Source organism: Mytilus californianus, unplaced genomic scaffold (assembly GCF_021869535.1).
Source record: "Mytilus californianus isolate M0D057914Y unplaced genomic scaffold, xbMytCali1.0.p SCAF_6, whole genome shotgun sequence".
Taxonomy (NCBI): Eukaryota; Metazoa; Mollusca; class Bivalvia; order Mytilida; family Mytilidae; genus Mytilus; species Mytilus californianus.
In genome coordinates, this window is record NW_026262712.1 from 105793048 (window position 1) to 105806397 (window position 13350).

Below are 13350 nucleotides of genomic sequence, written 5' to 3' on the forward strand. Positions count from 1 at the left end.
CATACACCCCAGACCATTAAAAAAAATTTCTATTAAAGACTTGTATTTTTTTGGTCATAGGAAAAGATTAGTTGTAACAGAAACTGTTCTTTTGCAAGTGGTTTGCTTGTTTCTTAAGGACTTTAATACAGCATGAATTATTAATTTTACATTAAACACTATGAACATTGATATAATCTACAGATACAAGACAGTAATCTGTTTTATACTATACAATAAGAAGATCACATTTTCATGAATATTATTTCTGATCCAGTAACCAGTATGAATTGTGTTATCCTTACTTTCTGATTTAATTGTGTTTTCTCATAAAATTTTTTTCTGTATTCTTACCTCAAGTTTTAATTGTGTTTTATCATATAAATTTGGTATTCTTTGTTGAATCACAAGAGCTCTAGCGGGTAAAGTTATCTGTAAAGAAAATTAAAAATATATTTATAATTCTAATTTTTGGGCCACATCAATTTAATTCTTCCATGAATTGTTCTGGAAATACCTGATAATAAACCAGTTTTGTCCAATTTTGCGAAATATTATCAAAAGAAAAGACAATTCAATTTTTCCGATTTTCTCCTAAAACCAACTTATCAATCTAAATTTCTTCTTTCTAAAATAACCAAAGTATAACAATTATTTTGTTTTGTTTTTTCTTTACTAAAGAATAGTGTTTCCGTAAATACAAATGTAATATATGCAAAATAACAGAAATTAGACCTCTTATTTAACAAAATAAGTATAAAAAACGGTGTTTTTATAAAAGATTGAATGCGAAATGTGAAAGGCTTTGAAATTGAAAGGTCGTTAACTGCAAATCTTAAATAAATACAGCTGAACTTGATACCATTAAAATATTGACAAGTTATCTTCTGAATACACCTGATCTTAAATCATAAAATAAAGCAGAAAATATCACTAAAAGATTGCATATAACAAGAAATAACTTACATCTTTGATGGATGGTTTTTGAGGATCTATATAACCTGGAGGCTCTGATATTGGTCGCTGACTAGGTATTGGAGGGTTGTTAGGATCAAACTGGAAAAAAGACAATAAAAATATAATAGTGAATTCAAGGATATGGTGATAAGTGTAATACTACAACTTTACGTCATCAAAAAAAAGGTAAAAGTATACATGTCAATTTCAGAGAGAGGGAGGGACACCTTTCAACCATTTTATACCAGTAGCTGAAACTATAAAATGAAGAACTGAAAAAAATCTCAAATCTCCATGAGATTTAAGAAGAAACAAAAATTCTAATTTTGACTGGAGAATCCTTTTGAACCTAAGTCCATTTATCTCAAATATGGCATGGACTACAGCTAGGCCAATGCAACTGTATTCCGAATATCTTCACAAATTTCATTTTACATCCTTGTAAACAAGGATTTTGAAATACCATCTTGTTTCTACAATTAAAGGATCACATTCATAACACCATCCATAAGAAAATAATATAAGATAGAATCATACTCAAGCAATATTGACATCAAATTACCATGATGCTAAAAAGCTGCTGGCAAATATCAATGATATATATACCATAAATCCTTATTCCATATATCTGAGAACTTAACATAAGATGATGATGACAGAGAAGTACCATCATTGGAAAGAAGAAGCAGTCCTTGTAGGTCTTATTTTTTATTTATCATGAACGGGTAGGCCAAAATGCCCTAAATAAATGAGTACCCTTTCTGCAAAGGAAACTGTAGCAGTAAGACCAGTTGAGTTTTAATAGATTATAGCTTACCAAAACTTTGTTAAGGACATAAATTTTTAATCAAAGCATCTCAGCTATTTAATTAGAAATTCTTGTCAAGTAGTTATACAGCAAGTTTTGACATGCATATTTTTAATTTTGATCAATTCAAGCATGAAAGTAAGCTGCAGAAATGCAAAATAAAATAGACTGGTTAGTTAGTGTCTACCAAAAGATTGCAAATATTTATCTCAATTTCCTTATTGTCATTAGCACTATGTAGCTTAAGCCTGCTTAATTAAAAAAACATACATTTTTGTATTTTACCTTCTGAAATACGACTGAAGTATGTTCCTAAATATAATAAGACAAATGAGTAAATCTTTTTTCAATCGCACTGTTATGAAATTTGTAGGCTTAATATGCTTTCCAGTATTAGTCATACTTGCCCTATAAGCTATAATCAGTGGTTTATTTCATAAATAAATCATCACATAAATTTTGTTTACTTTTTCAATTGAATGGCATTGAGCACATAAATTTTGTTTACTTTTTCAAATGAATGGCATTGAGCACATAAATTTTGTTTACTTTTTCAAATGAATGGCATTGAGCACATAAATTTTGTTTACTTTTTCAATTGAATGGCATTGAGCACATAACACTTTAACCAAAGATTCAAGATTCCACCGGTACACAATGCTAAACAATGAAGTTAGTATGCATGTTTGTTAAGTTGAACATGAAATCTAAATTGTCTAAGTTTACTACCCACTGAGAGAAAAAACTGTCATTAATAGTAAACCTTGATCATATAATGGAACAGGTTACAAAAGAATGATTTAAGTATCCTGGTTCTTAGAAACCACTCTGAAGACTAAGAAACAAATTAAATTCTTTGAAGTATTACATGGTTATGGGTAATTTTTCCAACTAAAGAGAACATATGCATTCATAATCTTTTTCCTGGATAAATAACTTATGAAATAAATAGATTCAAGAGAAATAGACATCATTTATACAGGATAAGTACTTCATATAAGCTTTATTAAGTGAGTGGTCCTCAATTTTTATATATCAATATTAAGTGTACATTATTTCTGTCAATTTTTATACGCTGGCGTTTCCAGATCATATATATTTCTGATTGGCAGACAGGTTGGAAATTTAAATATATATGAGTTGTAAATTGTGTTGCAGCAAAGGTACAAGTATACATTCTTCATCACCGTGACAACATCTATGTGTCCCCTAACTCCTCCATTCTCATTACTTGTGTATAGAACAGTTGTTAACCTTATATCCGCTCACCAGTAATGAAAGATTCACCCAGGACATTCTATAACTGCCAGGCAACATGCAGAATTGCTGGTCTATTTGCTTTAATTTCCAGGTTACTATGTAGTCAAGTTTGAAAGTATAAAAGTAAAACCCCATAACCAACCCCTTCCAATTTAGTATTCCTCTGGTCCTTTAAAATGAGCAGAATGCCCTGACAACCCCATTTTGGCTCTTCCACCTTCCTTCATAGCTGGGTAAACAAATCTTAGTACAACTTTTCCTCTAGTACTGTTACTGTAATTTTAGTTTGTATACTAACCTTAGTTACATAAGGAACAGGTATTTGTCCTACATCACCATGACTGTTACGACAAGTCCACCATTCTTTTTCATCTTTAGAAATAAGTTCTAACACATCACCTTTTTTAAATGGTAAATCTTCAGGGTCTTTACCAGTAAAATCAAACTTGGCTACATATTTAGCTCTTTTAGCCTAAAAATTAAAATATAAGTCAATTTATAACCTTATAAAAATATACAGTTTAGCTATAATGTCAAATAATAAGATATTAGTATCAGTGAAATACCTTGATTTCTCTGTGAAAGAAATCCTGTATTCAACTGCCTGATTTACTTACATATGTGATGGTGGTAGCAATGGCTATTTTCATTAAAACTACAGTAGCATCAAGGAGACAAAATGTAAGTGATAAGTCCCTTTCAGTTCCAGCGGTTTTTCATTTATTTCATTTCATCACCAACATACTGTATTTCAGAAGATTTTTTTAATGCGAATAATTTGACTAGGAGAGTATCGCAATAATAAGAACTCACATTCTGATATCTGATACACATATCTCTATGTAGCCTCTCTTGTAATCGCAAAAATTAATCTAAAATTTTGGTTGTCATGTCAAAATCGCAATAATTTCTGAATCTACAGTACTCTTGGAATTTGAATATGGAAAATATACTATCAAATATGGTCTACATACAACTTGTGATATACAACATTGTTAATGTACATGTATAATAACTGTTCACCCTAAATTAATTTATGTCATTTTTTTTATTTGCTATCCTTGATCTTCACAAATTCAGGAAATATTTGTTTATCAATGATATTTTAACCATTTGAAGTTTTCACTCTAGCATAAATTGTTTCTAATATATAATTACCTTTCTTTGCGTAATTTCACTCATTTTTCATTCAATTTATATTCCATTAATTTTACTGAAATCAAGACATGGCAGAAGAACACAGCATTAAAAGAGAAATTTCTAAAAAATTGCCCTCATAATGAAATATGAATATCTGTAAATGATATAGGACTATTGAGATAAACAAATAGGCCTCTCCAACAGTAAATTTGTTTTCATTTTAAATGTCTATAAAGAAGAATCTTTTATACAGTAATTCAAAAAAAGTAAAATGTTTGTGTCAGATATGAAATATCATATAAATTGTTTTAGTGAATTATGTCTTTGCTTTCTGTAGCCCGACTACCTATAACTACTTGTACTGAATTTATAACTGAAATGTACTTCGTGATATTTTTAATATCTAATTTCGATGTTTTTTTTCCAATTCTCTACATATACAATTACATGATTTCAACTGAAAACATCTAGTTTAAAAAAAAACTTCAAATGTTAATTTTTCCTTGTAACCGGAAAAGGTTATCATTAAAAAAAATCTGTTTACAGTTGCACCCTGACTGATGTATGGCAACCAAGAAAATCCGTCTTATTAATCATTCAATTATATTACAGACCTGGTATGTATTAAATAAGCTTGTGAAATTTATAAATCAGTTTTATTGGCCTATAATTTAAAGTTTCACAAGCACCACTTTTAATTAAAGCTTTTATTTCCTTATATCTTTCCTTCCCTGTCCAGTCTATTTATATCTAAGGGTTAACCTTTGGACTATACTATTATATATATAGTTGGGGGATGTGTTGCAATATTTGTAAAATGGTACTATCAGTTTAAGTCTTCTGGATCAATGGAAGTAAATAAAGATGACAGACATGCAACCTAGTTTTTACATCCAAGATAATAGCTAGAAGTAAATTTATTTTCTGCTGCCCTGTTAATTAGAAAAGTAAATTGAAATAGTGAGAAATGAATGTCGGCTATTGGTGTAGAGAAATAGTGAGAAATTTGGAGGATACTCTATGTGATGAGCAAAATTTTATGTGCAAAATTAAGCAACTGGTGTTCTTCATTCATACAACTTTGATCATTTTGGAACTACAGAGTACCCTTAAAAAATTCCATTTTCCAATAAAAAAAACTGCAGCATCATATGTGTTTTGCAGTTTTATTCACACACAAAAGGTGTTGAAAAATCAGAACTAGACAGTTTTCTCGACAGAGTTTTAATAGTGAAAAGGCAGAACCCCAAAATAGCTACCATGTCAACTTTGTAAATAATTACTTCATTTTAACCTTGTATATATGTCATCCTGAGATCAGACGCCTCGATTCAAAAGTTTTTCATTTTACAAACTTATGCAATTAAACCCAGAAGTAATTAATTTTGTGTACGTATTTGTTCTAGAATTGAGAATGGAAAAGGACAATGTGTTAAAGAGACAGCAACCTGACCAAAGAGCAGAAAACAGCCCAATGCCACCAATGGGTCTTCAACGCAGAAAGAAAATCACACACACGGAGGGGGACTTCAGCTGGTCCCTAAATAATGACGTAAACTAGTTCAACGAAATGGACGCCACACTAAACTCTGAAACATATAAATGAACCAAAATTAAAAAACACACAAGACTAACAAAGGCTAGAGGTTCCCAACTTGGGACAGGTGCATACATGTGGAGGAATTAAACATGTTTTGTGAGATCTCAACCCTCCCTATATACCTATAGCAAATGTAGAACAAACAAACATACAGCAATATGCACAGTAAAACTCAGTTTAAAAGAAGTCCAAGTCCAATGTTTGAATGTAACAGAAGAAATTTAGCAAAATGTCAATGATCAACATAAATTAACAAAGGACTACTGGCATTTACTGATCGAAAGATTATGTCTTCATCATATGTATCTCGACTATATACGTAGACCAGCCACGAGAAAATCTTTTTTTATATATCTTAATCAATAGGAGAGTGTCGGGGAAAATAATTTTTGTACCAACATTGTTACATATAAAATAAAATGCTCCGCTGGGGCGCAGCTTGATACGACCGCAGAGGTCAAACTCTGAACAGTTGGGGCAAGTATGGACACAAAATTCAAGCTTGATACAGCACTGAATTTGGATTGTAATTAAATATTTGACACAGCATAGGTTTCTCACACAGAATGAATGTGGTCTTAGAACTTAAAAATTTTTAATTTACCTATTCAAACCATATCATTATTATTTGCTTTTATACATAAATCAGAAATAACCAATTTAAAATGGAAAATTTTAAAGAAAAAAAATGAAAAAAAAATCCCCCCCCCCAAATTTTTTGAACCCCCTTATGATTCATCACCCCCAAACTCAATCCCAGCCTTCCCTTTGTTGTATGGTACCTTGCAGTACAATTTCAGAGAGATCCATACACTTGAACACAAGTTATTGTCTGGAAACTAGAAAAATGCTTGTTTTTTGGCCCCTTTTTGGCCCCAAATTCCTAAACGTTTAGGGCAATTAACCTCAAACTCAAACCCAGCTTTCCCTTTGTGATATGGAACCTTGTAGTACAATTTCATAAAGATCAATACACTTACACACAAGTTATTGTCCTGAAACTAGAAAAATGCTTGTTTTTTTGCCCCTTTATGGCCCCTAATTCCTAAAATTTTGAGGCAATTCCCTTAAAATCAATCCCAGTCTTCCCTTTGTGGTATGGTACCTTGCAGTACAATTTCAGAGAGATCCATACACTTGAACACAAGTTATTGTCTGGAAACTAGAAAAATGCTTATTTTTGGCCCCTTATTCCTAAACGTTTTGGGCAATTACCCCCAAACTCAATTCCAGCTTTCCCTTTGTGATATGGAACCTTATAGTACAATTTCATAAAGATCCATACACTTACACACAAGTTATTGTCCTGAAACTAGAAAAATGCTTGTTTTTTGCCCCTTTTTGGCCCCTAATTCCTAAAATTTGGAGGCAATTACCCCCAAAATCAATCCCAGCATTCCCTTTGTGATATGGAACCTTGTGGTACAATGTCAGAGAGATCCATACACTTACACACAAGTTATGTCTGGAAGTTACAAAAATGCTTATTTTTGGCCCCTTTTTGGCCCCTTCTTCCTTAACTGTTGGTACCCAAGCCCCCAAAATCAAACCCCACCTTCCTTTTGTGGTATTGAACCTTATGGTAAAATTTCATAGAGATCCATTCACTTAAACTAAAGTTAGAGTGCGAAAACCAATGTCATACCAATATACGACCGCAATAGTTTTTGTTACATTTACCAGTAGTTAAAATTTTTAAAAGAAAAAACGCTTGTATGGATTTGTGAACAATCACAAGGGTATTTCAGACAGAGAGATGGACATTCTGCCTTAATTAAGAGTATGCAATTTTGCAATTCTGTTGTTTGGAAATAAAAAAATAGAATTTTATGAACACAAGAACAACTCATTCTTATCCATGTAAAAGCATGTTCATACAGGTTTAGAAACATTAATGATGCCTCTTGAAGTAGAATTTAATGCTTGTTAATTTTATAAAGATTTGTGTGTAAATTGTCAGGAACTATAAATACTAGTCCATCATAATATCATATATGCTTTTTCTTTGCACTATATTACTTCATACTTTTTGCATTTTTAAGCAATTCTAAAAGTAGTAAATGATTTAATTATGATAAAAAGAGTAAAAGATATTAATTTTTTTCTACCATCCATACACCAAAACAATGCTATTATACCTACATATACAAATTTGATAAAACTGAGAAAAATATCTTACACATTTCCTTGAACGTAAAATGTTTCACTTCACATTCCAGAATCATTACATGTATTGTTAATGTACATGTACACAATATGTATGTAAAATTGGGAAAATGGACATAAAGTATAAATTAATGACACAAAATCACAACATGCACTTTTCAAAACCAAAAGCAAAAAGAACAGTGCTCTTATTTTATTACATCAGTTTTAAAAGATCTAAAGAGCTTATGTTTTACTGTATTGTATGCTTTTTACTGACTTTAAACAAATTTGATTTGTTTTGATTTTGATTGCTGTTTTTCTTGTCAAAATCACAGTAAGGCCTTCCACTTGGAGTTCACAGCTCAGTGCAATTTCAAGATGGTCCCTTTCACTTGTTTGAATGGAATTCTGTGCTAGATATTGACCATGATTCATCTGTGCATTGAAGAACACAGCTGCAGGGTAATATCAACAAATTATACCAAAGAACTCTAAAGTATACTGTAATAAATTGTTAGACAATCTCACTCCAAAATAAAGAAACACTTCACAACGCAGCTGCAGGGTAATATCAACAAATTATACCAAAGAACTCTAAAGTATACTGTAATAAATTGTTAGACAATCTCACTCCAAAATAAAGAAACACTTCACAACACAGCTGCAGGGTAATATCAACAAATTATACCAAAGAACTCTAAAGTATACTGTAATAAATTGTTAGACAATCTCACTCCAAAATAAAGAAACACTTCACAAATTCATACAACTACTTGGCTCATCAAGATATTACTTGACAAGAAACAATGTATGAATATGGCAATCAATTCTGATGGACTACATTTCAATTCAATAAACAAACGGGCCAAAAGACAGAAAATGAAGTAGTAGACATCAGCATTATCTCAAAAATAATTACCCACGACTGTAATGATATAAGAGAATTAAGATTTTTTTGAATGAGTGTATCTGAATTTGAACTCACCAATCTACTCCAGTCAACCATTATGTGTCTGTGTTAATCATTTTGACTATCTTTGTTTTATTAAACAATAAAGAGATATGTCAAATAATGATACAAACACATCCGTCAACTTAATATAGGAAAAATCTTCCAAGTTTTTCCTAATAAAAATTCCCCTACAAGTATATACATGTGACCCAATGCAATTAATTTCACGTGAAATTTAATATTGAGGAAGACCCCTTTCCTTCCTGGTCAATATATTCAAATATCAAATAAATACTTATACATGTGAACAAAATCTTTGTCTGTCCCATATCTATGTCTGTTTTGCCATGTTTTGCTGGTCTAGATATGAATAAAAGGAAATGTGGGTTATACATCAATTAGACAGTAACCCAACGAAAAAAAAAACCAAAAGACAACTAGAAGGCAATATAGTCTTAAACAATAGACATGTGTCTTAAACAATTTGTCAAGCTCTAAATTGTTCCAAGTTTATAAAAGATGCAAAATAAAAGTTGGAACTTATATTGCAAAAAGTTTAAGAATATCAATCGTTTAAGTATATCATATGTACATGTATAAAAGGAAATCTGGAGAATACATATATCAGAAACTCATACAAATAAAGAGTTGCAACAGCTAAAAGATGCTCCAAAAAATATGAACAGTATAGGCATTCAATCCAATAAAGGCAGTAACTGGGAGTTTCAGGGCTAGGAATTTTATTACAAATATAAAGAAAAATTTATTTAGGGTTTTTATTTAGTGACAGTGCATCCATGGGAGATGGTAATGACCACATCTCAATTTTTTTCTTCTTAAAGTTGTTCAGTTTTGTATTGTTTATCAATTATTGATTTTGTATATTCCTTTCAAGGCATACTTTTTGTACTACTCTTTGTAATTTGTAAAACAAACTGATTTAAGTTTCAACATATTGTAGCCAGTGATGTGTAAATGTGCTTTTAAATTTTATACAGTAGATCACATCTTAATTACATTGCCATGAAATAATTAACAGAAAAAGAAGATATGACAAACAAAAAGACTGTTAGGAGAGCTTACAAATTCATACCTATCTTCCACCATTTATATAGATATAGCAAAGTCCATGTTTTACCGAATCAAATCCCCAAAAAAATTTCTGATCGATTGTGAAATGGTATTATGTAAAAGAGATTCTATGACATTTTCACTGAAATTAGTTTCCGTTATAAGATGTCTACGTCTTGCGTAGACATGAAAAAGAAATTATTTTGCTTGGTGAAGCGTAAAAAATCATTAGTACCAGTATCAATTAATAAAATAGGAGGTGCACCATGTCATTACTCAAGAATTTATGATAGTCTCTGATTTAGGAGGAGCATCAGATGTAAAATCTGGACGAACAAATGCAAAAAAGAAAGAATGAACAGACAGACGAACATAAACAATTACAATATATTTCCACTTCAGTGTGCCAGGGTCTAATAAAAGTGCACATTAGACAAGGAATTGTTATAAGTATATTGTTAAAGATGGACACTTGAGATACTTATGGAGAACCATTGATGTCATTACAAACATAGAAGACTGATAGAAGGACATAATACAATAATATAAACTTGGTAGGTACAGATTTTTTAAGCTATTATCAATGAAGTCATTTTTTTCATAGAAATTTCATTGTTCTGGCAAAAGATAACTTTTTAGAATTTTCTAGCTTCCTCTATATTATTCAATATGAGTTGTATTTCCTTATTTTATTGGTTAGATTTACAGATACAGTTTAGAGTTGTTTCCCATACTATTTACAGTTACAATATTTTCAATTTCCATTTATAGTTTTTACTTCCCTGTTTAGTTGTGCACATAAATTAAGCATTTATTGATTGTTGGTTGCTTAATGTCCAGGGGCAAATATTTCATGCATGTTCAGGACAAGAACAAATTCACAATATATCATCATAATTTTATCAGGTTTATAATTCTTAAGCAAACAAATATAAAAGGGATTAATAGAGTTTTCAGGGTTCTCTCTAACTATGTATTTTGTATTTTGAGTTCCAATTTGTTATCAAAGTACTTTTTGAACAGTTTTATTTTTAGACATTTTCTGTCTCATCAATGGTGTTATACTGTACATTGTTGTTTTCATTAAGATCAAACAAAGCTCATAAAATGATACTACCTAAGGCTAAGCTCTTTCCTAGTATTCATCTTATAAAAATAAGGAGATGTGGTATGATTGCCAATTAGACAACTATCCACCAAAGTTCAAATGAAGTGGATGTAAGCAATTGTCGGCAACAGTATGGCCTTCAACAATGAGAATAAACTGCTTCGCTGAGTGCAGCTGGATACCCCCGCAGAGGTCCGACCCTGAACAGTTGGGGCAAAAATGGACACAATATTCAAGCTTGATACAGGTCTGAATTTGGATTGTAATTAAATATTTGACATATTATAGGTTTCTGAATAAATGTAGTCAAAGAACTTGAAATTGGTTAGATGAATTGAATTTATATTCAATTAAAGATTTCTTGCTGTTGTGCAATACACTATGCTGTTGCGCAATACTTAGTAAATCTGTTGTCAGACTATAAACAAATAAAATTTATAAAATTCTAAAGGGAGCTTACATCAATAGATATAATCAATTCATCAAAGTTTCATAAGAATTGCTGAAAACATTTTTGAGTTACTGTCTGAAAACTGGAAAATCCCCCCTTTTTTAATGAATAAACCCCATAACTCGGAAATGTAAAATCTAAAATTTATAAAATTCTAAAGGGAGCTTACGTAAATAGATATCAACAATTCATCAAAGTTTCATTAGAACTGCTGAAAGCATTTTTGGGTTATTGTGCGAAAACTGGAAAATCCCCCTTTTTTTATGAATAAAACCCTGTAACTTGGAAACGTAAAATCTAAAATTTATAAAAATCAAAAGGGAGCTCATGTCAATAGATATAAACAATTAACCAAAATTTCTTGCAAGTTGGTGAAAGCATTCTTGAGTTATTGTCCGAAAACTGGAAAATCCCCCTTTTTTTAATGAATAAAACCCCATAACTCGGAAACATAAAATCTAAAATTTATGAAAAACGAAAGAGAGCTCACGTCAATAGATAGAAACAATTCACCCAAGTTTTATGCAAATCGGTTAAAGCGTTTTTGAGTTAATGTCCGACATGTTGACGACGGACGGACAGACAGTTGGTCAGAAGGACAACGGTATACCATAATACGTCCCGTAAACGGGCGTATAAAAACCCATACCATATAGTCGGCTATAAAAGTCCCCGACATGAAAAATATGAAACAAATCAATTGAGAAAACTAATGGCCTAATTTTATAACAAAACAATTTACGAAAAACAAGTATGACAGACATGAAGCAACGTCAACCACTGAATTACAGGCTCCTGACTTAGGACAGGCAAATAAAGAATGTGACGGGGTTAAACATGTTTGTGAGCGCTTAGTATATTTTATTTAGTATTGACCCTTATTTGTAACACATACTGGTGGTGGGCAACAATCAAGCATCATCAATATCCTTCAGATGAATTTATAGAAATAAGATGTGGTATGAGTGCCAATGAGACAACTCTCAATCCAAGTCACAATGTGTAAAAAGTAAACAATTATAGGTCAAAGTACGGCCTTCAACACTTTTACATGGTTACATTTTTGTAAGACCAAATAATTAACATATGGTGGCATGCTACATATCCAGCCTTACTATCAACCTTTACTAGTAACTTATAATAAACTAAATTTAAAATTATGGATGCAAAAATGGAAACCATCTTATCTATACATTTGGACTTAGACTGCACCTTTAGAAAACTTATTACAAACCGGATAGTAATACAAATTTTTATGGTGATGTTGTTTACCAAGCCGGTAAATTAAGATACAATATGGTTAAACTTATCCATCCTTCAAATAAACTTATTCTAAAAGGTTACCAATTCAACACTGTAATTAGATTTTTAAATTTTGTTTTTATTAATATAAATATTGATTTTGTTTTCAATAAATCAAAACACAAACTTAATATTATTGTTATACATATATGAACAGTCACGGTCTAACAATCTGTCTATACCTATAATTTGACATTGCACAAGGTCATGTTTTTCACTGACTGTTAATGAATTCTTTACACTTAAATCCATTAGATGTTGGAATTGCACTGATTGATATTTTAGTCTTAATAACATGATTTTTCTATTAATTGTTATTGGCTTTAAAATAGCTTTCAGTAAGTAACTGCAAGTACTCTCAGATCTGTACTTTGTGTCTTTTGTGTTTTTGTTACAGATTTTTATGCTGTATCGATCTGATGAGTAACACCTTTTTCAACTGATTTTTATAGTTTGTTCTTATGCTGTACTGTTACACCACTGTCCCAGGTTGGGGGAGAGTTTGGCGCCATGCTTAACCCAGACATATTCTGTATGTGCCTGTCCCATATCAGGAGCCTGTTATTCAGTGGCT

At 31.1% G+C, this 13350-nt stretch overlaps 1 protein-coding gene across 2 annotated transcripts in view; it reads right to left on the reverse strand.

Moving 5' to 3' along the window:
- Positions 1 to 13350, reverse strand: part of LOC127706466 (adapter molecule Crk-like) — a 28438-nt gene that overhangs the window by 4952 nt on the left and 10136 nt on the right. Inside the window, exons 4-7 of one of the 2 annotated variants that reach the window (XM_052211093.1) lie at positions 3303 to 3476; positions 2030 to 2056; positions 946 to 1035; positions 334 to 411 (exon numbers count right to left, since the gene is read on the reverse strand). In XM_052211093.1, the coding sequence (XP_052067053.1) occupies positions 334 to 411; positions 946 to 1035; positions 2030 to 2056; positions 3303 to 3476 (369 nt within the window). The remainder of the gene's footprint in view (positions 1 to 333; positions 412 to 945; positions 1036 to 2029; positions 2057 to 3302; positions 3477 to 13350) is intronic. The other variant, XM_052211094.1, reaches the window with a different exon arrangement.